The sequence below is a fragment of the Tupaia chinensis genome, unplaced genomic scaffold (genome assembly GCF_000334495.1).
Source record: "Tupaia chinensis unplaced genomic scaffold, TupChi_1.0 Scaffold000081_1, whole genome shotgun sequence".
In the NCBI taxonomy this organism is placed as follows: domain Eukaryota; kingdom Metazoa; phylum Chordata; class Mammalia; order Scandentia; family Tupaiidae; genus Tupaia; species Tupaia belangeri.
Window position 1 is genome coordinate 3,362,454 of NW_006159542.1, and position 25,087 is coordinate 3,387,540.

General features: G+C 40.3%; 1 protein-coding gene across 1 annotated transcript in view; it reads right to left on the reverse strand.

Annotated features, from left to right (window-relative positions):
• Window positions 1–25,087, reverse strand: part of PTBP3 (polypyrimidine tract binding protein 3) — a 57,271-nt gene that overhangs the window by 4,171 nt on the left and 28,013 nt on the right. Inside the window, exons 3-10 of the mRNA XM_014585474.2 lie at window positions 18,682–18,846; window positions 17,129–17,239; window positions 15,251–15,425; window positions 7,369–7,446; window positions 5,062–5,201; window positions 4,767–4,800; window positions 3,909–4,001; window positions 1,177–1,393 (exon numbers count right to left, since the gene is read on the reverse strand). Of these exons, the coding sequence (XP_014440960.1) occupies window positions 1,177–1,393; window positions 3,909–4,001; window positions 4,767–4,800; window positions 5,062–5,201; window positions 7,369–7,446; window positions 15,251–15,425; window positions 17,129–17,239; window positions 18,682–18,846 (1,013 nt within the window). The remainder of the gene's footprint in view (window positions 1–1,176; window positions 1,394–3,908; window positions 4,002–4,766; window positions 4,801–5,061; window positions 5,202–7,368; window positions 7,447–15,250; window positions 15,426–17,128; window positions 17,240–18,681; window positions 18,847–25,087) is intronic.

A 25,087-nucleotide genomic window follows, 5' to 3' on the forward strand; every position in this document is an offset into this window, starting at 1 on the left:
GACAAGAGGAAAACATAACTATTTTGCATGCTTTTTTTTTTTGGGGGGGGGTGTTTACTATATGGCACATGCGCTCACCAAAGAGACAGAGAGACAGAAAGCGAGAAATCACCCCCCCAGGGGGGATAGCCACACCGCAATCCCTTCTCTTCCATTTTCCTCTAAGGATCTCGGGCACGCATGCACACGTGCTCAGCCTGAGTTTAAGCCACTGGATCCAGAAATCGAATCTCTATCAAAAAAAATAAATTAATTTTTTTAAAAAAGCCATTTTTAAAGAATTACTGGGACCGGGACCAGCAGTTAGCGTAATGGCTATGTCGCTGGACTCCCACGTAGTCGACCACAATTCAAGTCCCAGACCCAGTGGCTTAAACTCAAGCCGGGCACATATGCGTGCGTGCCCAAGATCCTGAGAGGAGAATGGAGAAGAGATTGTGGTGTGGCTATCTCCCTGGAGGGTTATTTATCACTTTCTGTCTCTCTGTCTCTCTGTCGAGCGCATCATGCACCCTTATAGCAAAAACCTCTCCAAAAAAAGCCGAAAAGAATTACTTATTATTTTTAAAACTTGCTACAGACTACATGCACTCAATAGAGACAGAGAGAGTGAGAGAGAGAGAGAGAGAGAGAGAGAGAGAAGAAGGCATCCCCACAGGGAATGGGCATGCTGCAATCACTTCTCTATTTCTTTCTCCTTCCTGGATTTTGGGCACCTATACACACATGACTGGTTTTTTTGTTTTTGTTTTTGTTTTTTTTTGGTGTGTGTGTGTGTGTCTTCAAGACACTGAGTTCAAGACTTGGCCATATGGAATTTGGCTGCCTGCACCACAAGGTCAGAGAGCAAGACCCTCAGGATTTGAGGCAAACATGCACAAATGTGTGGCATGTTTTCAAGCAGCTGGTGCTGAAATAAGAACTATGATCAGACACATGAGATCCAGGCTCTCTTAACTACTAAAGAGTGGGGCCAACTCAGAAAGTTATAATTCAGTTTTGGAGTGTATGATTGGAGATATAGCTTTGAAGGCATAATGGCAAAGAAATGATCTTACAAGCAATAGGGGACCAAGACAACAGGTAAATTACAATAATTAGAGTTTTCAACTCTCCCAAATCACGCATTGTATATTATTAATTATCTAAATGAATAATAACTTATTAGGTACATACGGAATGTTGGAAAGATGCAAAGTGGCTGATGGTGGAAAGATATTCTGGAAGTTTTTAGAGCCAGGCTTTTTAAAGTGATGCAAAGGACTATTGCTGAAATCCTTAGTCAGACCTTGGTCTTCTTGTCCCTCTCGAGGAAGCTGAACTGCTTGGTGTTTGGACAGTGTAGCATGAAGTATTTTTCCGTAAAGTCTCTGACCACTGAGATGGTTCATTGCTAGGGTACAGGAAGAAAATAAGGAAAGTTTGAGTAGTATTTGTTCAATTACTGTAAGTTATTTTTATAAGTCACTTAAGTTTTATTGTCTGTTTGAGTTAGGTTAAAGGGGTTTTAAATCCCAAACTCTTACAGAAATGTATTAAGTAACTTCATTTTTAATAAGAATAATCTTATTTTTTTAAAAGAATGATTTATTTATTCAATTCCATTTGTTATTATTTTTTAAAAATTCAAACAGAGAGGGAAAGGGAAAGTGAGAAAGCAAGCAGCCTTGAACCATGGTTGGTCATGTGGGAATCCAGCACCTTTAACCACCACGCCACCTGCCAGGCAAAAAAAAAAAAAGGGGGGGGGGGACCAGCAGGTGGCTAATGGTCACATCACTGGATGTCCAACTGTGGTTTGAGTCCTGGACCCAGAGGCTTGAAACTGCTGCTGGGCACATGTGCATACACGCTCAACTCCTCTTGAGGATAATTTCTCGCTTTCTATCTCTGTCTTTCCAGCACACATGCCCTATAGCAAAAATCTCTTAAAACAAACAAACAAACAAACAAAAAACAATAAAAAACAAGCCTGGGACCAGCAGATGGCATAATGGTTATATTGCTGGACTTCCATGCAGTTGACTGTAGTTTGAGTCCCAGATCGAATGGCTTAAACCTCATGCTGGGCATGTACCCGAAATCCCAAGAGGAGAATGGAGGAGAAGAAATTGTGGCATGGCCAACCCCCCAGGGGGTGATTTCTCCCTTTCTGTCCCTCTGGCAAGGGTACATGCACTATAGCAAAAATCTAAGAAAAAAAAAAAAAAAAAAGAACCCCAAAAGCTAGTAACAAATCACACAAAAAATATGTATCAAAAAACCTTATGAATGGGAACCGGCAGTATAATGGCTATGTCGCTGGGCTACCATGTAGTTGACCGCGGTTTGCGTCCCAGACCCGGTGGCTTAAAACCCACGCCAGGCGCGTGTGCCCAAGATCCCGAGAGGAGAATGGAGGAGAAGGGATTGCAGTGTGGCCATCCCCTCTGGGGGGTGATTTCTCGCTTTCTGTCTCTCTGTCTCTGTCTGTCTAGCGAGTGCACGAGCCCTATAGTGAAAAACCTCTCCAAAAAAAAACAGGTACCTCATGAATATATGAATATATACAACAATTTAATGTACATAAAAAATTAAGAAATAAATTTTCTTCAAAAAGTATCTTCCAAGCCGAGTGTTATGAAGTTCCAGAGTGCCTGGAACATAGCAAGTGTTCATCATACGGTAACTGAATATATTCATTTTATCTCAAGAGAAGCATTTTTAAAAGAAATTTGAGTAGTACTTTTTTTTTTTTTGCTATAGGGTGTGCCCTTGCTGAAAAGACTCAAGAGACAGTGAGAGGAAAAATAAGAAATAACCTCCCAGCTGGGACCAGATGGCATAATGGTTAGGTCGCTGGACTCCGTGTCAACCATGGTTCCAGTCACGGACCCAGAGGCTTAAACTCATGCTGGGTACATGTGTGTGCATGCCCCAAAATCTCAGAGGAGAATGGGTTGCAGCCTGGCCATTTCCCCTAGCGGGTGATTTCTCACTTTCTGTCTCTGTCTCTCCAGCTAGCGCAGGCACCCTATAGCAAAAATCTCTCTCAAAATAAAGAAAGAGAAGGAGGGAGGGAGAAAGAGAGAGAGAGAGAGAGATCAACCATCCCCCCCAGGGAAGATGGCCATGCTGCAACGTCTTCTTCATTCTCCTGCTGGGACTGCTGGGCACAGCAGGATTTTCAAGCTGCCACGTCTGAGACTCCATCTGCAGTCAGCCATGTGGGAGTTCAGCTCCTTAACCACCATGCCGCTGCAGGCCCCTTAAGTAGTAACATTTTAATGGTCTTTATACCAGTGAAGCCATAGACAACACTTTCTTGCATTATTGTTATGAAGTTTGCCCAAATGTTTACTCAACAGTTCTAGAAAACCTAAATTTGAAAGGAAAAATAAATAAATAAAATGAAACAAATAAATGATATTTGTTTAAAATTAATGGAAAAACTCAAGGGTCAAAGTTTCAAACACTAAGCTAGCCCTACATCCTAGCAGTTAGATGCTACAGATGAGAAACTGCATCCGACATAGCCCACAAGGTTTCAGTCTGAGTTCTGGTAGCTTGAAAAACATGCTGGGCATACATGCTTGTGCCCAGAATTCTGACAGGATGGAGAATTCGAGGAAAAGAGATTGAGATGTGACTAGGCCCTGTTGAGAGGTGCTTTCTCTGTCTCATGCACCCATCTAGAATTAAAAAAGAGAGGGAGAGAGAGAGAGAGAACAAAAGCTCCAAACACCAACAATATATGTTCAAGCATATAAACAGATTTCACACTTAAAATAGTTGCAAATAATGAAGTCTGATATCACCACAAGCAGGTATTCTTCATAAAATTATATTCCTACCAACATACAATCATTTTGAAGAAAAACTCACAAAGAACAGGCAGGTTTATCATCACTATTATTAATCATTAGTACCTAGCTGAGCTTGATTTGCATCTGCCATCTGAACCAAGGCATTTTCTTTCTTATTAAACATAATCTTCACTCGATGTACGTCACCATAGACTCCTAATTCAAAACAAAACAAAACAAATAATACCTGATTGTGAAGTATATAATTTTAATTATAATTAATATTTAAACAAACTTTCCTCATACTACATATCCTTACTAATTTCATACATATGCTCCCCAATTTTTATCTCTTCCAAGTTCCAGATCTATTACCTACTCACTTTATTTTCACTTGGATATCCCCTAAATATGACAAATTTACTATGTCCCAAACTGCTTCCGCCCCCCTTTCCCGTGTCTACCAACTCTGGATAGAGGTGCCATTATCCAGAGGGGCTTCATTCAGAAAGACACCTGGTCGTCATAGTTAGACCCTCTCCTTTCCCTTGAACCCTCATGCTCAATCAATCACAGGCATGCAACTACCCGGCTGCAGCACGTCTCCTGCTTACACTCTCCCCTGGGCTTCCTTCACGTCCACATGGCAGGCTCTCATCCCCGTCTCAATGTCAGTATCTGGGAAAAGACGTCTGCTTTCCTTTCTAAATGGCTAATTCTTACCAATTTTTCACAAGCTGGCTTAGCTATCATTTCTCCTGATTCCCTCAGCCAGGTGAGGCCTCTTTTATGTTTTCATTATAACCTGTATCTGCCCTAATATAACTCTATTATAATTACTGGGTAAGTTTCACTCACTGTGCTATCCTCAGTGTCAAGCACATGTGACACATAGAAATGATCACTAAATATTACTAAATGAATGAAATGTGCTCAAGTCACACCTACACTTAATATTAAAACCAGCAAAAAAGAACTTACCAAATAGGATAAAAAGTCCATGTGGTGTAATAAGCTGTTTGAAAAAGATGACACAAAATATAAATATCTGACTGAACAATTCAGGTAAAAAGATTTTAAATAAACTTATCTATAGTGTACTAGTGACAGTCTATTTTCTTAAAGCATGGCTTCATATGCTTTATATATATATAGCTAAATTTTAATAAAAATACTTAAAAAAAAAAAACCTAAGCATTTTAATTTAAATACAATCCTAGATCAGAGGCTACTACCTCTCTTCCTAAAAGACTATTTACATAACTTTTCAACTCACATCAGGATTGAGATTGGTGACAAGTAGAACAGAATTTCCGGGTATACCACTAGCTCCAGGAATGGCCATCCTTCCAGTGACAGCAGAGGAGGTGATTGCAAGAGGACCAAGAGCTCCAGGAACAGTTGGGACTGAGAGACCTTTTAAAATATCGAAAACATTTCACATTCTATTCTGATATACTCTAAGCAAATACATAAAGATGAAAAAGTGAAAATATTTTTAAAAATGTTTTAAGACTACCATAAGAATACTTCTGGAAGCCAGATTCTCATTTGTTGACATTATCAGACTTAGTTCTTTTTTTTTTTGGAGAGGTTTTTGCTATAGGGCGCGTGCGCTCGCCAGATAGACAGAGAGAGACAGAGAGACAGAAAGTGAGAAATCACCCCCCAGGGGGGATGGCCATACCGCAATCCCTTCTCCTCCATTCTCCTCTCGGGACCTTGGGCATGCACGCACATACACGCGCCAGGCGTGAGTTTAAGCCACCGGGCCCAGGACTTGAACTACGGTCGACTATATGGGAGTCCAGCTACCTAGCCATTACGCCAACTGCTGGTCCCACTCCACCAAATTTTTTTAATTAAAAACAAACAAGCAAACAAAAAAACCTAAAATTTAAACCTCAATCTTCATATTACTATTTCCTTTTTAGTTACTGCATCTCTCTACTGAAATAGTTACAATTCCCAAAATTAGAATGTTAGAATATGAAGATTATTGTCTGAATGCTGCTATGGTGCAATTTACAATATAGTTATATTCATGAACCCAATGAAGACTCAAAATATAATATATAAAACAGGCTTAACACTGTGCCATTCCCCTAATCACCAGCTCAAGTGTTTTCTTACAATACCAGAGATAAAAACGTAAGTACTTTTTTTTTTTTTTTGCTTCTCCTTAAGTTATAATCAAATTCATTACGTTTACTACGAGTCGGGGACTGTCAGGTAGCATGGTTGTTGGTGGCACTGGACTCCCATATGGCTGACTACAGTTCAAATCCTGGACCTGGTGGCTTGCTTTCTCCCTTTTCCCCTCTCCCTCTCTCTCTGATCAAATTGGGAAATAATAATAATAATAAAAATAAATAAAGTTGGATAAAAATAATTCCTGAAAAAAATTGTTTTAATTAAAAAAATAAAATTTAATTTAAAAAATAAAAATATAATAAAATTTTTTTAAAAGTCACAATCATAGTATTAATCAACTTCTAATTACCTCCATTAGCTAAAGACGCTTTGAAAAAAATCCATCCCTTAAAATAAAAGGCATGCATACCCTTCTATGGCAGTCTTGTCATGCCATTAATAATGAAAGACTTTCTAAAGAGGGTGAACAGTAAATGTTAAGAATTCAAGTGCTGGGGCCGGCAGGTAGCGTGATGGTTAAGGGCACTGGACTACCAAATGGCCAATCATGGTTCGAGTCACTGACCTGTAGGCTTGCTTTCTCGCTTTCCTCTTTCTCTCTCACTCTGTCTCTCTCTGATCAAATTTAAATAAATTAATAAGTAAATAAAGTTAAATGCAAAATAATTCTTAAAAAAAAAAAAAAAAAAAAAAGAAATTCAAGTATTTATTGACTTGCAGCTGCTATGTGTTGAGAGCTGTCAAGACGCAACAAAAACACAAAGACGAGAGTTTGTTCAAGGGACCAGTAAATGGCGTGGTGGTGAAAGCGCTGGACACTCCCACATGGTGGGCCATGGTTTAATTCCCGGACCTGGTGGCTTGCTTTGTCACTTTCTCTCTCTCTCTGATCAAATTAAAAAATAAATTAATAAATAAGAATTAAGTGATTTTTTTTTAAAAAAAGAGAGAGTTTGTTCAATACATAATGGGCAAACTCATCAGCAAAGACATGAGCAACTCACATATTTTATATAACTGAAACGGCAAACCTAAGGTTAATGTTGTCAACCTTTAATTTTCTGTGCCAATGATAAGTTGTGAATGATGCAGAACATAGGAAATCACTGAAGAATGGAACCAGAGAGAATTACATGTACATAAAAGAAAGGGGTTTACCATATGAGTCACAAATACAATTGCTGTGCATACTGTTTTTATTATAAATCTTTTAAATATAACATTTTTCATCCTGTTAAGTTCCTGGAAAATTGAGAATTTCATTCAAAATAATTTAAAATTTAATTTCCAGAGAGCCACTTGCACCATGACTTCATAATTACACACTGTATGCATGTTGTAAAAACCATACTGTACCTCACCAAAAACCAAACAGCAAAACACACAAATGCACACACACACACACACACACACACACACACAAAGTCACCTGGAGCTTGAGGAAATCCAATGGCTGGGGCAAATCCTGCAGCCCCTGCATATGGTGAAGAAATTATACCTGGTGCACCTAATGGAGAAGAGAAGCTAAAATAAATATTCTACCATCTATAAATACGGTTATCAAAGCAATACAAAATACAGATAAGTGTCTTCTATGGTTATTTCTATTAGTAAGTAAAAATTTGATCAACAGGTGAGCCTTAATGTAGCAAGTAAAGTCTCTGCCATTTCCAGAAGCTAACCCCTCCCTTTCAGCTAGTCCAATAAGCAAGATTACAACTTAGTTATGACTTAGTTTTGTATTAGGCTGAGATTTTTGTGCTTACTTAGAGCACTGTTTCTATATAAAAAAATCATCAAATACTTGTTTAAAAACTTAATCCTTCAAATTAAGAGGTAGAACATTTGGAAGGTGATTACAATCAAAGTCATCAGGGCCAGGCGCTCAAGACTGAATACTTGCGGGTTTATAAAGAGGGACTGAGACCAGAGACGATACCGACATAGACACATGAACACAGCTTTTGCTCTCCCACCATGCAATGCTTTACCATCAGCAGAGCATCTCAACCCAGTAAGAAGGTTCTCACCAGATGGAGTCCCTTGCCATAAGACAGTGAAAACGATGAGCTAGATAAATCTCTATTCTTTCAACTGCCAGAGGGCAGGTGAACTCACTAGAGAGAAAGCACCAGTCAATGGAGCATGGTTATGTAGCAATTCCTTTTCCGCCATTGCTCTAACCTATCAGGATTTGGGGCACACACGACTGGTATGCTTTTCAAGTCTGCAGCCAAAATCATACCTCTACTGTCACACAGGATATGGTTTCTCTAACTGCTATGCTACTAGGATGGCTGAAGCCAAACTTCTATCCTTGAAAAATTACCCAGTCTCTGGTATTTGGTTATTAAAGACAGCAAAGCAAAATGAAGTAACAAGATACAGAGGTTCAACTCCAGGACCTGATGGCTTGCATTCTCACTTTCTCTCTATCTTTCTATCTCTTTGGTCATATTTTTAAAATAAAAATAATGATGAATAAAACAATTCTTTAAAAAAGAAAAAAGTTCATGACTGTGTGTTAAAAACAATAATTAGTTCATAGTGGAGTCAGTTCTAGTGGAAAAACAATTACTTGGGTTAGGGTATGTCAAGTTTGACATGATGGTAACACAAATGCTTCCAAGTGGAAAAAAGTGGGTAAACTCAGAATAATTTCCAGTAAATAAACAATTTTTCCATGTAGACATAAATGTGAAAATCATACAAACAAGTGCTCCGCTAAAAAAGGCATAAGAGGAAACCAGCAGTTAGCGTAATGGCTATGTTGCTGGACTCCCACGTAGTCGACCACGGTTTGCATCCCAGACCTGGTGGCTTAAAACTCACGCCAGGCGCGTGTGCGTGTGTGCCCAAGATCCCGAGAGGAGAATGGAAAGGAAGGGAGTGCGGCGTGACCATCCCCTCTGGGGGGTGATTTCTCACTTTCTGTCTGTCTGTCTCTGTCTGTCTGGCGGCGCCCTAATTGGAAAAACCCCCAAAAAAAAAAAAAAAAAAAAAAAAAAAAAGGCATAAGAAAGAAATGAAGTCAGCTGAAGATAGAGCCTGGGGATCTCAGTACAGTTACACGGTGGGGATCTCAGTACAGTTATACGGTAGAAGGAAAAGGAGTAATTTATAGAAAAAAAGAGGACAGCCTTAAAAATAGGGGGAAAAAATGACAACAGTTGGAGGGAAAAGTTTTCTGGATTTTTTATTTGCCTTTTTTTTTTTTTTTTTTTTAAGTTTTTACCATAGGGTATGCATGCTTCCCAGAGAGAAACAAAGAGAAAAAGTGAGAAATCACTCCCTAGGAGTGACCACGCTGCAATCCTTTCTTCTCTCAGGATTTTGGGCATGCATGCATGCATACACACCCAGCATGAGTTCCAAGTCACCAGGTCAGGACTTGAACCATGACCAGCCACATGGGAATCTAGTGCATTAACCACCACGCCACCTGCTGGTCCCTAAGCTTTATTTTTGTTTTTTGGTTTTTTTTAAGAATGATCTATTTAATTTATTTATTCGTTCATTTATTTTAATTTGACCAGAGAGAGAGACAGAGAAAGAAGAGGGAAAGTAGGAAAGCAAACCATCAGATCCGGGACTCGAACCATGGTCGGCCATGTGTGAGTGTCCAGCACCTCAACCACCACACTAACTTCTGGTCTCTCCAAGCTTTGCTTTTTAATGATAGGGAGATGAGGATTATTTATAGGCAGAAGTACATAAACTATATCCCAAAGTAGTTAAAAGCTCATATAAATGTATTCCGCCATTAAAGTATATAACAATTTAGCATGGTGGTTAAGGGTGCTGGACCCCACATGGCCAACAGCGATTCGAGTTCCAGATCTGGCAGCTTGCTTTCTCACTTTCTTTCTTTCTCTCTCCCACACTGTCCCTCTCTGGTCAAAGTAAAATAAATAAGGAAGTAAATAAAGTTAAAATAATTCTTTAAAAAAGGTATATAACAATTTAATAAATGTTTAAATATAACTTTTAAAAAAGTTTTCCTACACATTGTACATGTTCACCAGAGAGAGAAAGTGAGAAAGGGAAAGTGAGAAATCATCCCCTAGGTGGGATGGCCATATTTCAATTCCTTCTCCTCCATTCTCAAGACTGTGCACATGCACACATGTGCCTGTTTCCATCAGGCATGGGACTCGAACCACGTAGTTGGCTGTGGGATTCAGTCGCCTCAAACACCAGGCCACTAGCTGGCCCCCATATAATTAATTTGTTATAGTAATTCAAGAAAATACAGTCATAAGAGATGGGAGAGATAAAACTAACAGAGAAAACTGACATTACATGAAAATACAAAATGACTGACAATAAGTGATGAAATAACAAGGGGAGGCTAAAATCAACTCAACAAATACTGGGTAATCAGAAAAGTCATGAGGTACTTTTCTGTTTTTCTATACAAAAATGCATCATGACTTTTCCAATGACCCAATACATACTAAAAGCAGAAAAACATTCTGGTGAGGAACCACTGAACAAAATAGATAAAGATCTCTGCCCTTCCTAAATTTCCATTCAAGTTGTCTAGAGATCATAGATAGAATTATTCATTTTTATAATAGAAAGAATGATATTTAAGGCATAAAGGAAGATTTAACATAAAGGTTTTGCTATTAATATATATATTTTGAATGTCTCCTAAAATTTGATGTATTGGGACTTCATTGTGATGGGATTAAGAGGGTGGGAACTTAATCTGACTATTGTGAGGAAAGGTGGGACATCTCAGACATCAAGATTAAAGACATCAGGGCAGAACTCCCATATTTGATTCCTGGTGAGTTTGTAAAGAGAGGTAATAAGACCAGACCAGTCACCAGGACACAGATGCACGCGTTACCACCTTCTGTCACACTGTAGCCTTGGATCATGGTCCTCACACAGAGCTGAAGAAACCTATATTCTTTTATGTCTTTTTTTTTTCCCCCCACAATAGACAACACACATGCAGGGAGAAGATAGAAAGAACACGAGAGAGACATACTACCCTCCACTGGGTCTGGTCACACCTCAATTCCCTTCCTCTAGTCTTCCAGTCAGTCAGATGTTGGACACTACTGTGTATGTTTCAGGCTGAACAGGCCAGGGATCTGAACTGCAGTCAGATCCCTGCAGTGGGATCCCTACTGTGGGATTCGGCTTCTCTTGAGCAGTCAGTGCCTCACTGCTACACCATGGAGCCCATAAACCTCTACCCTTGAAAATTATCCAGTTTCGGGGTGGGGTGGCATGGTGGTTAAGGAGCTAGACTTCCACATGGCTGACCACAGTTCGAGTCTCAGACCTGGCAGCTCATTTGCATTCTCTTTCTCTCTCTGTCCCTGATAAAACTGAAGAATAATACAATTAAATAAATAATTCTTTTTTAAAAAATCCAGTTTCAGATATAATCTGTCATTAGCAACAGGACAGGGACCAGCAGTTACTGTAAAGGCTATGTCGCTGGACTCCCATGTAGTCGACCACGGTTCGAGTCCCAGACCCGGTGGCTTAAACTCACGCTGGGCACATGTGCGTGCGTGCCCAAGATCCCGAGAGGAAAATGGAGGAGAAGGGATTGCGGCATGGCTATCCCCCCTGGGGGGTGATTTCTCGCTTTCTGTCTCTCTCTCTCTGTCTGGCGAGTACACGTGCCCTATAGCAAAAACCTCTCAAAAAAAAAAAAAAAAAAAAAAAGGAACGGGACAGAGTAGAATAGGATTAAAGACATATACAAATGGGCCAGTCTTGCAGTGCACAGGTTAAATACTGTGCATATAGATTGGAATCCAGCTAGAATCTTGACAACAGCAACTCGAAAAACATAACAGTCACATGTGTGCCTCAAATCCTCACAGGATGGGGAAATGGAAGAAAACTGAATGGGACGTGACCACACCCATTGGGGGGTTCTTATCGCTTTCTTTCTGGGGAGCACATATACTCTCTGGCAATTAAAAAAAAAAAAAGACAACAAGACAGAAAAAGTGAGAAAGCACCTGACTCCCCAACGAGAATGGTTATGCTGCAGTTCCTTCAATTCTCCATCCCTTTGGGTAAAGGGCCATGCATGCAAATGTGCCTGGTGTATTTCTCATGCCACTGGGTCACGGACTTGAATTGCATAGTCAGCCATGTGGTAATCCAGCCACCTTTAACCTCCATGCCACCAGCTGATGCCAATTATGAAAGTTTATGCTAGAATACCTAATTAGTAAAGGAGATAGACTGTACCTTTACTGTCAAGTATTCACTGCCCCCTTCATGTGTAACTGTGGCCAATGCACACATTTCCTCTATGGAATTCACATGGGGCTTGACTATGTCAACGTTTTTTGCCAAAGACTAGACAGAAATGACATATGCAACCGCTATACATTAGCTTTAACAGGAAATATGGGTTTATGCCAGTTCTTCTATTAATACTCTACTCTCTCTCTCTCTTTTTTTTTTTTTTTTGGAGAGGTTTTTGCTATAGGGCGCGTGCGCTCGCCAGAAAGACAGAGAGAGATAGAAAGCGAGAGATCTCCCCCCAGGGGGGATGGCCATGTCGCAATCCTTTCTCCTACATTCTCTTCGGGATCTTGGGGCACACACACATACGCGCCCGGTGTGAGTTAAGCCACCAGGTCCGGGACTCGAACCACGGTTGACTACATGGGAGTCCAGAGAAATAGCCATTACGCTAACTGCTGGTCTCTTAATACTCTACTCTCTACAAGAATGCCATGTCTCAAATAGCAGTGTTATCTTCAGCATGGGTCCTAGATGAAAAAACAAAAATGTTGAAGGCAGCATGTGAAAGAAATCTATAAATCACTGATTTGGAATGATGGAGGAAAAGGAGAAAGAAGCACAGGAAAGTGACTAATCCAGATGGCTATGGGAAGAGGGGGAGGCACAAGACTAGCAGTAGATTTTAGAGATAAGAGGAAAAAGTTTGAGATAAGTATCACAGAAGAGTCAATACAGATAAATTTAAAAACTAGCGAAAGCTATTTCCACATATGGTATGATTAATATTTGTTAAAACTTGATAAAATAACTTTTCAAGTTTTTATAAATCTACGCTCCCTAACAGAAATAGAAACATTTCAGGAAAGTAAGCTATTATATAATAGTTTCATATCTTTCTTTTATGAAGAGATTAATTAATCTTTAAGAAAAAGGTTTATGGGACCAGCAGTGAGCATAATGGCTATGTTGCTGTACTCCCATGTAGTTGACTGCGGTTCGAGTCCCGGACCCAGTGGCTTAAACTCACGCCGGGTGCGTGTGCGCCCAAGATCCTGAGAGGAGAATAGAGGAGAAGGGATGGTGGTGTGGCCATCGTCCCCTGGGGGGTGATTTCTCGCTTTCTGTCTCTCTGTCTCCGTCTTTCTGGTGAGTGCACATGCTCTACAGCAAAAACCTCTAAAAAAAAAGGTTTAAGAAATGAATGACCAAAACCAAATATTTTACATCTGGAAAATTTATGTAATGAAAACAGTCAAGATAAAAATTAACAAATAACATTTTTTTAAAAAAAGAGTTTTGTTATAGGGTGTTTATTCCCCAGAGAGAAACAGACAGAAAGTGAGAAATCATCCATGGTCACATCGCAATCCCCTCTCCCCTAGCCTTTCAGGATTCTGGGCATGCAAGCACACATGCCCAGAGTGATCCCCAAATCGCTGGGCCCAAGATTGGAACCGCACAGTCGGCCATGTAGGATCCAGCACCTCAACCTCCACCGCCAGTCCTGCTTAACCAACAGATAAACATTTTTATCTACAAAAAAAGCTAATCACATTGTTATCTGTAATGTAAAAATCCTGAAAAAACCACTTAATGTCCAAATAGGATAATGATTAAATAAACTATGACAAGATACTAGTCAAAATAACAGAGCTATTTAAAAGTACAAGAGGGTAAGGTCCAGGGGAACCAGCAGTTAACGTAACGGCTATGTCGCTGGATTCCCACGTAGTCGACCGCGGTTCGCATCCCGGACCCGGTGGCTTAGGACTCACGCCGGGCGCGTGTGCGTGCGTGCCCAAGATCCCGAGAGGAGAATGGAGGAGAAGGGATTGTGGCATGACCATCCCCCTGGGGGGTGATTTCTTGCTTTCTGTCTCTATGGCTCTGTCTTTCTGTCTGGCGAGCGCACACGCCCTACAGTGAAAAACCTCTCAAAAGAGTATAAGGTCCAGCAGGTGGCGTGGATGTTAAGGCACTGACATTCCCACATGGCTGACCATGGTTCAAGTCCCAGACCCGGTGGCTTGCTTTCTCACTTCCCTTCTCTCTGTGTGTCTTTCTCTGGTCAAATTAAAATAATAAATCAAGGTGGGACCAGCAGTTGGCGTAATGGCTACGTCGCTGGATTCACATGTAGCCGACTATGGCTCGAGTCCTGGACCTGGTGGCTTAAACTCACACCAGGTACATAGGTGTGCTTGCCGAAGACCCTGAGAAGAGAATGCAGGAAAAGGGATTGTAGTGTGGCCACCACCCTCCCCCGGGAGTGATTTCCCACTCTGTCTCTTTGGTGAGTGCATGTGCCCTATAGAAAAAAACTCAGAAAGGATGAAGATAAAATTTCTAATGTTTAGAAAACAAAACAAAATAAATTATCTTCTTTGAATAAAGAAAGACCATCCCATTAATTTAGGCTTTTGATTTTAAAATGTCAGAACCTAGGCTAGCCTCATAGCCTAGCAAGTAAGGGAATCCTATCCCACAAAGCCAACAGCTGTTTGAATCCCAGCCCAGTGGCTTGAAAAACAGACTAAGCAAATGTACGCTGTATATTCGAAATCCCCAAAAGATGGAGAAATGTGGAAGGGATTACAGCATGACCACATTCCTCTAGGGGAAGGGAATGAAGTCTCCCTCTCAACTTCTCCATCTCTCTCATGTGTTCTCTGGTAATTAAATAATTAAATAAACAAAATATCACTACTTGAAAAGGGAAAAAACTATTTTTCTTAAGCGCATCATATGACAAAATTCTCTTAGCTATAAACTTATGTTAATCAATGTTAGTATGTAAGACTCCTAATCTAATGCTAACAGGTGTGCATCTTATGAAGAATGGATGATTATCAATATTGAAAAATAAATTTTTAACTCTATTTCAGATATCTGCTTGGTCTGCCAACAGAACTTTTCAATACTAAGATCTGATTAACAGGCACATTTTTCAATTACTCCTTTCCTTTAGATATCTTGAGAATCCAAGAAGAAAGAGCCCGACTGATGTACATAGATTAGTAAGTGAAACTTACAACCTCAGATAAGTTCCTTTTTGACCCCCCACAAAAAATACTCACCAAAAGCAGCAGCCATAGGGGATTCAAGGGATGGCTGGCCATCACCAGTAGGAAGGTCTAAGCGAGTGAAGTCTCTGCTTTTGTCATTATTATATTTCACATTAAGGCTGGTGAGCTTGGAGAAGTCAATACGCAGGGTGCAGCATGCATTATAGATATTCTGGCCATCCAGAGCCTAAAGCATGTGAGAAAGTGACTGATATTTTGGCAAGACAACACACTGATAAATCATGTAGCCTCTACCCTGACAGAGAGTGGCGATTAAGTGTAAAGCAGAATACACTGAACTAAAAGTCAAAGATTGAATTTACTTACATCTTTCTCACTAATCACAGGAGTCTAAGGAAGAAAAAGAAAATCTCTAGGGTCTGGAGGGTGATGCAGTGGTAAAATCTAATGCTCTGCAAAGCAAACCCACTCAGGAAAGTTGCCAGTAAAAGGCTAAAGACCTGCCTAAGTATATTGGGCATGCACGTATCCATGATCATGGCTGAAGCTAGGGGTGGATTATGGCACTGGGTCCCCTCAAGGGTGCTACAACTCTAGCTCTCCTTCTCTCTCTTGCAATGTATAAATAGACTTAAAAATAAATAAATAAAATATTAAGAAAGGAAAATCTTAAGTCTCAGATTTTACCAGTAAAATAAGTACAATACCTATTTATCTGTGTTAAGATCTAACAAGGAGAAACACATATATTATAGAAATACTAGATATTATTATAACTGTTTTACTTCTAACAAATATTTAAAGATACTTTTATATTTTATCTTAATTCATTTTAGCATATAAGGATGTAGCAAAATCCTTATAAACCGTACTTGAAAAGGTACCTTATATAAAAATATTACCTGTCACATTTTTTTCTCTTGTAAATTTACTTTATAGTCAATTTTCAGAAAAGTCATAGTGCATTTTTGCATAGAAAAACACAGGAAAAAACATCATGACTTTTCAGATGACCCAATAATATTCTGAACAGTAAGCACAGGGAAAGAAAAAATAATCCTGCCCATGGTGTGGTGCTTAAAGTAGCTGGATTACACACAGCGAACTGTGTGATTGGAGTCCCAGACCCAGTGACATGAAAAACACACCAGCTGCATACACTTGCACACCCAAAATCCTGAGACAAGAATGGAGGAGAAAGGACTGCAACATTGGCCACTCCCTCTAGGTGATGTCTCTCTGTATCTGGAGAGGTCAGTCTTCATGGCAAATTTAAAAAAAAAGCAAGACACTGTGTAGTACACCACAGTCCCTACCATTAAATAGAAATTAGCAATGACTCAGATACAAGACAAGACAGCATCAGGGGTCAGAGAAAGCTCTCAATAAGGGATGTTTCTAACATAACCAAATTAAATGTCAAGTTCTGTATCTTAAAAAAAGTCAAGGACTCATGTCCTTAAAAAAAACATCAATGACAGCAGCATATTATTAAGATTTAATTTCTTCACCAATTTAAATCTCAACAGGTCTAAGCTGAACATGGTTGCAAACATACTGAAATCAATCATGCTGATTTAATATAAGTAAATGAGGGCACAGAGGCACAGATAACTCTAATAATCAGAATACATCCAGAGAACTGTGCTCCACTCGACACTTTACACATGGCAAACAAGAATGAGTCTCAGAGATCTGAGAAGTGACGAGATTTGAAACAATTTCATATGAAAAAAGAAGTAATTTTTAGGTCAGGAAAAAAGAATACATTGACATTTAAATATGGTTAATATGGTTAAAATGGTTAAACATTATGACGTATATTTTACGACAATTAAAAACAAGGATAAACTGAAGCATTAGAGAAGACATGATTACTTTCTTCAGTTTTCAATTAACAACTGAAAGGTGAAAACAGATGATAATTACCATTTTGGCATAATGTGCATTCACTGGGTCAGCATACTGAAGCAATGCCTGAAACTGATTATTCTTTGTAAAGGTGATAATCTTCAGGACTGTGCCAAATTTAGAAAATATCTGGAAAAAAGTTCACATTAGGATAAATCTTACAAAAATATTAAACTAGTGTACTTTTATAAATACAACCTGGGGGCCAGTCAATGGTGTGGTGGTTAAAGTGGATGGATTCCATGGCTAACTGCCTGTTTTGAGTTAAACTCATGCCGGTGCATGCCCAAGATCCCAAGGGGAAAATGGAGAAGGGATTGTGGCGTGGCTGGCCATCCTCGCTGGGAGGTGATTTCTCACTTTCTGTCTGTCTGTCTGACTTTCTGGTGAGCACATGTGCCGTGTAGCAAAAACTTCTCAATAAAAAAAAATAAATAAAAAAATAACAGGTTTCCTTTGTCATGAAGAAAAGAATCTACTGAACATTAACAGAATACTCCTCTGTATATTAGTATCTGGAGGTGATAAATTACATGAGATCACCCTTATGAGCTATCTCTTTAGTGCACAAAGAAACTGAGTTTACATAATAGTAAATGAATTCTCCCTTTATCTACAAATAGTTTCAGATGATTCCAGCTAGTCCTGTAGCTTTAATTACCACACATACGCTCATATGCTGACAGTATCAAATCTCTAGCTGAAATTCTTCCTCTCAATCCAGACTTATTTCTGAATTATCTAGTCAACATCTTCCACTAATGATATCCCAAATTTATTGTTTTTTTTTTTTTTGAGGTTACTCTCTTAGGGAGCGCATGCTCACCAAAGAGGGAGAGGAAGAGGGAGAGACAGACAGTAAGAGGAAAGTGAGAAATTACCCCTCAGGGGAAGGCCTTTTTACTCCCAGAATCTTGTGCATGCACACACCCATGCCCAGCATGAGTTTCACACCACCAGGATCCAGGACTCAACCATGGTTGGCTACGTGGGATTCCAGGGGCGTAACTGCTATACCACCTGATAGCCCCCTCATCTGTTTCTTATCTTATTTTGTTGGCTATAAAAACTATTATGAACAAGCAGTGGCCAATGTCTCTGAGATTTAAATTAAAAGATCAAATACAAATGTTTTTTATAAAAAAATCTTTTTTGATGCGTGTGTCTCTCTCTTCCTCTGCCAATCTCTCTCTCTCTCTCTCACATACACACAGCTATACATATAAACATTTTTAGCATAAAAAAACTCTCTGAAACCAGACATACATACATCCTCAGAATCATACCACATTAAATCAGTATTCTCTTTGCAGCCCTAGAAATAGTTTTAATTCTAAGATGACATAACTTTCTAAATTAGGTGTTCAAATTAGAGGAAGGGGACTATCAAAAGTTCTCTCACATTAATACTATGTTAGGTATAAAGCAGGTTAGTGAAGTTTTTTTAATCGGTAAACAAATATATCAAATATTTTCACCAAAAGCTAGTAACCTGAAAACTTGAGATTAAAAAACATCAAAAATTGCAAAGGCTACTTTTGAACTGCTTTCAGAAGGAAGACCCTTCTTACCTGATGAAGAACTTCCAGAGTAACAGGGTAAAAGAGGTTTTCAATAATTATTCGAAGTACAGGGCTCTGCCCAGGTAGGACTGGGCCTTCACTGGAAGGGGCTCCAGGAAGGGCCAAGCTTCCTGACTGGACAGCACTGACAGCCTGCAGTGCAGCTTGGGCTCTCTGCAGAACAATCCAAATAAAAACTGATTATTTTGAAGCATTAGATGAATCCTAAAATATTAGTTGATATAAAACAATATGAATGTAGTCAAATTTTAAAAATCTACTTGATCTAGACACATACAGCCTATTTATCAAGAGTCAAAGACATGCCTTCTTATGACAGTGACACAGTGTTTTCAACAGTTGCTACTGGATGGCATAAAATAGGTGCATACATGGAGGAAAACAGAAACTGGCATTCAAGAGTGGGAACAGGAAGGCATACTGGTATGGAGCCTCAGAACCAGAGAAAGGAGAGCATCTACTGTGGTAGGGCTGCCCGGAAAGGGGAATCTGAGCCTAAACAAGATCAAATACGTGTGTGTGTGTGTGGGGGGGGGAATGGTGATATGGCCAGTGTTGAGTAGTGGCCTGGCCTAGGGTATCACAGGCCAAGAAGATTTAGCAGAGCTCTACTGGGTAGGTTGCCCAAGCTGAAGAAAATGAGATATGAACAGAGTCTAAAAGAGACAAGGCAGGCATTCCAACAAGGTGACAGACTAGCATGGGGTTAGTGCTTGTAAATATTTTCTACTAAAAGGAACTAGGGCATGCTTTAAAATGGCTGGTTTGGGGACAGCAGGTGGTGTGGTGGTTAAGATGCTGGACTCTTATATGGCTACCCACAGTCGGAGCTCCAACCCAGCAGCATGAAAATCATGTCCATGCCGGGAATGTGCAAACACATGCCCGAAATCCCAAAAGGGGAATGGAGGAAAAATGGATTGCTCTGGAGAGGAGGAGGGTGATTTCTCACTTTCCCTGTCTTTTTTAAGCAAAAATGTGTGCCTTATGGCAAAAAACTAAAAATGAATGAATAAATGGCTGGTTCTAGAGCTGGGGTAGAGAAAGAACAAGGTAAGTATATAACTTTTTTTTTGGAGAGGTTTTTCACTAGGGCATGTGTGCTCACCAGAAAGACAGAGAGAGAAGCAAAAAATCACCCCCTTGGGGGCATGGCCACGATGTAATCCCTTCTCCTCCATTCTCTTCTCGGGATCTTGGGTATGCACGCACATGCGCCTGACGCTGAGTTTAAGCCACCAGGTCCGGGACTCAAACCTCGGTCAACTACATGGGAGTCCAGCGACAAAGCTGTTATACCAACTGCTGGTTCCAAAACATTTTTGTTTTAGTAAGCTCTCATTTTTTGGCCAGAATGCACACAACTGTTCAATGAATCACAGAGACAAGTCAAAGGACACAGAAACAACCATGAAGAGGCTCCTCACTTCCTCTCTCACTCTGTCCCTCTCTGGTCAAATAAATAAATAAATAAATAAATAAATAAATGAAGTTGAATAAAATCTAAAAAAAAAGATGTGACAAAGGGATGATAAAAGTGACACATGATTATATTAATTATTAATAAAGTAAATCATAGTAATATGACTGGAAAAGCAAAGGCTAAGGTAATACTCCAATATGCAATAAATGCACAGATATTAATTGTTCAGTTTGATTTTTTTTGTTTCTTTATTTTTCCTATGAGACAGAGACAAACAAGCACCCTCCACATGTTTTAATGCCATCAATCTCCACTCAACTCCTGGTCATTTTGGCCAGCCAGGATCACAGACACATGTGTACATAGCTGGCACATATAGATCAGACAGGGGAACCGAACCACAAACTTCCATATAGACTCTAGCACTAAATAGTGAGACACTACTGCTACTCCACCACAACTGGGCCCAATCTGATGAGACTTAAAAAACAAAATCAAAACCAGTATTTATTTATATATGTATCTGTTGTGATTTTCAAGCCACCAGGTCCAGGACTTGAACCACAGTCAGCCATGTAGGAATCCAGCAGTTCAGCTGCCGTGTCACCTGCTGCTCTGATGAGATTTTTTTAAAGAGAGATTTTTGCTAAAGGGCATGTGGGCTTGCGAGAGAGTGACAGAAAGCAAGAAATCATCCCCTGGGGGAAATGGCCATGCCAAAATCCCTTCTCCTCCTGGGATCTTGAGCACTCAAGCACATGTCCTTAGCGTCAGTTTGAGGCCGCCAGGTCTGGGACTCGAATCACGGTTGCCCATGTGGGAGACCACCAAAATAACCATCATGCCATCTGCTGTCCACCCAAGAGATTTTTTTAAGGAACGTTTTCAATTCTTTTTTTTTTTTTTTTTTGGGGGGGAGGTTTTCGCTATAGGGCACGTGCACTCGCCAGACAGACAGAGAGACATAGAGATAGAAAGTGAGAAATCACCCCCCAGAGGGGATGGTCACACCGCAATCCCTTCTCCTCCATTCTCCTCTCGGAATCTTGGGCACGCACGCACATGCACCCGGCGTGAGTTTTAAGCCACTGAGTTCCGGACGCAAACAGCAGTCGACTACGTGGGAGTCCAGCTACATAGCCATTACGCTAACTGCTGTTCCCAAGGAACATTTTCTTTTTCTTTCTTTTTTGAGAGGTTTTTGCTATGCTATCGGGCGCGTGCGCTCACCAAAAAGACAGAGAGAGACAGAGAGACAGAAAATGAGAAATCACTCCGTGGGGGTGGGGGTGGGGGCGATGGCCATGCCGCAATCCCTTCTCCATTCTCCTCTCGGGATCTTGGGCACGCACGTACACGTGCCGGCCATGAGTTTTAAGCCACCAGGTGCAGGACTCAAACCGCAGTCAACTATGTGGGAGTCCAGCGACATAGCCATTACGCTAACTGCTGGTCCCAGAAACATTTTCTTTTTTTTTTTTTTTAAGGATAGATTTTTGCTACAGTACGCTACAGTGCTTGACAGAGACAGAAAACGAGAAATCATCCCCAGGAGGGATGGCCACACTGTAAACCTTTTCCGTCCATTCTCCTTTCAAGAGATTTTGGGCATGTACACACACACCCTCAGCATTTGAGTTTTAAGCCATTGGGTCTGGGATCTGAACCACAGTCAACTATGTGGGAGTCCAGTAGTGTAACCATTACGACATCTGCTGGTTTCTAGAAACGTTTTCCTTAGAGAAAATCCTTCAACAGTTAACTTTGTCGCAAATTTACAAACTCCTATAGTCCAAAAAAAAAAAAAAATCTTGTCGGGGGTGGCAGGTGGCATGGTGGTTATGAAGTTGGACTCCCACGTAGCCAACCATGATTTGAGTCCCAGACCTGGTGGCTTGCTTTAGAGCTTTCCTTCTCTTACTGTCTCTCTGGTCAAATAAAAAATAATAATAATAATACTGACAATTTAAATAAATAATCCTTTTTTTAAAAAAAAGAAATAAAAACTTGTCCAATAATGATTGCCAGTAACACAACCATCTCTCAAATAGTGCACTTCAGGGGAACCAGCAGTTAGCGTAATGGCTATGTCGCTGGACTCCTACGTAGTTGACCGCGGTTCGCGTCCCGGACCCGGTGGCTTAAAACTCACGCCGGGCGCGTGTGCGTACGTGCCCATCCCCCCTGGGGGGTGATTTCTCACTTTCTGTCTGTCTCTGTCTGTCTGTCTGGCGAGCGCACACGCCCTACAGCGAAAACCTCTTCAAAAAAAAAAAAATAGTGCACTTCAGAATAGAAGCTAAATTTTGTAATTGTAATTTCTTTTTTAAAATCAAGACGACAAAATAATTTTATATTCTCCTGTATGGTAAGTATGTATGTAAGGTGTGAAAATACTGGTAAGTATGTATATAAGGTGTGAACGTACCGTTCATATTTTGGCCTATCCGGCTTTTCAGAGAACAAAAGAGAATGAAACACTAATAAGCTTCCTGCAATGGTCAGAATAAACAGACAAGGCACTTTTATTTGTGCAAACTGGTAACTTCAATTTTGACTTCGTTTGGCATAGGACTTTGAATTTAAAAACAAAACACTATATCTTACCAAACATCAAGTCATAAAAACTGTATGAAAGCAACAAAACGAAGAGAGTACTTAGAAGAAATCAAGGCTATCTCCAAATAAAGTAGGTCATTTAGGCTGGCTTTGGTTGCCAAGCAACTGGGATTATACACTGTTTCCTTTTGAAATAATCCAATCTTTAAGAGTTTTATTAAATTTTTTCTTCTTCAAGATTTATACTACCATACTTGGGAATCACACTAATGAGAAAATTGTATGACTTAACATGAAGGAATATTCCAAACACTACTAAAAGACATAAAAGAAAAACAAAATATAATTTCCTCCTCAAAAGGATCAGAGAACATACAAGCGAATTATTCTCAAATTAATCAATACCCTCAACCCAATTCCAATTGTGTTTTTTGGGAGACAGGAGTTAATAAAATGATTCAGAAATAAAAAGAAATACCAGTCAGTTAATTTCTGAAAAGACAGAGTAACAAATAGGGCCTTGCCCTTTAGTATATTAAGCTATAGAGGCACTGAAGCAGGAGTAGAACAGGACAGAATCCAGAAACTCGTCCATGGTAAGCATGGAGTGCATACCATGTGAAAAATACAACAGATAAAGCTACACAAACAGAATATGTAGGCACACCAAACAAGTATATTCATACCTGTACCTTATAAACAGGCATGCCATGGATATAAAAAACTAGAATCTAATAAAGGACAAGTATGGACTGTTCAAAAAATAATGCAGTAGGGAACCAGCAGTCAGTGTAATGGCTATGTCGCTGGACTCCCACGTAGTCGACCGTGGTTCGTGTCCCGGACCCGGTGGCTTAAAACTCACGCTGGGCGCGTGTGCGTGCGTGCCCAAGATCCCGAGAGGAGAATGGAGGAGAAGGGATTGTGGCGTGACCATCCCCCCTGGGGCGTGATTTCTCGCTTTCTGTCTCTCTGTCTCTCTCTGTCTGTCTGGCAAGCGCACGCGCCCTACAGTGAAAATCTCTCCAAAAAAAAAAAAAAAAAGCAGTAGAAACTGATCTCTATTACAAGTAAAAAGGACAATCCCACATCCAAAATAGATTTTAGAATAATGATTTAGGGGCCAGTAAATGATGTAATGGTTACATTACTGGACTCCCACATGGCTGATCATGGTTCAAGTCCCAGACCTGGTAGCTTAAAATTCAGACCAGGCCCAAAATCCTGAGAAGAATGAAGAACGAATTGTGGTATGGCCATCCCCTAGGGGGTGATTTCTCGCTTTCTGTCTCTCTGGCAAGCACATGTGCCCTACAGCAAAAATCTCTGTTAAAAAACAAACAAACAAAAAACAAAAAAACAAAGATTTAAACATCAAAATAAAAACAATCAAAACACCAAAGTATTAGAAGGAAATTTCAGAAGCTTATTTTCTTCTAATTTTCATGCGATGGGTCTTTCTAAGTACGATACCAAAGAAGACTGCATTACAACAATCTTAAGAAATATGACATATAGGGACCAGCAGTTAGCATAATGGCTATCTTGCTGGACTCTCATGTAGTTGACCACAGTTTGAGTTCCAGACCTGGTGGCTTAAACTCATGCGGTGCATGTGCATACATGCCCAAGATCCCAAGAGAATGGAGGAGAAGGGACTGCGACGTGGCCTTCCTCTCTGGGGGGGTAATTTTTCGCTTTCTGTCTCTGTCTCTCTCGTCTTGCTGGCAAGCGCATGCGCCCTATAGCAAAAACCTCTCCAAAAAAAAAAAAGGAAAAGAAATATGACATATAAAAATAATTTTAAAATTTCATTAGCAGAAAAAGTCATAAAGACTAAAAGTGGAATGAAGCTGCCAAAGATCAGAGAGGAGAGGAAATGAGGAGTTACTGTTTAATAGGTAGAAAGTTTCAGTTTGTAAAGAGAAAGTTCTATAAAAAATTAGTGGTGGTGACTGTGCAATCAATAATGTGAATGTTGGTAATGTCACTAAGCTGTATACTTAAAAATGGTTAAAATGGACCATGCTGGGACCAACAGATGGTGTAATAGTTACATGACTGGACTCCCACGTAGTTGACTGCAGTTTGAATCCTGGACCCAGCAACTTAAAACTAGTGTTGGCGGGACCAGCAGTTAGCGTAATGGCTATGTCACTGGACTCCCATGTAGTCGACCGTGGATTGCTTCCCAGACCCGATGGCTTAAAACTCACGCCAGGTTGGGAACCAGCAGTTAGCGTAATGGCTATGTCGCTGGACTCCCACGTAGTTGACCGCGGTTCACGTCCCGGACCCGGTGACTTAAAACTCACACCGGGCGCGTGTGCGTGCATGCCCAAGATCCCGAGAGGAGAATGGAGGAGAAGGGATTGCGGCGTGATCATCCCCTCTGGGGGGTGATTTCTCGCT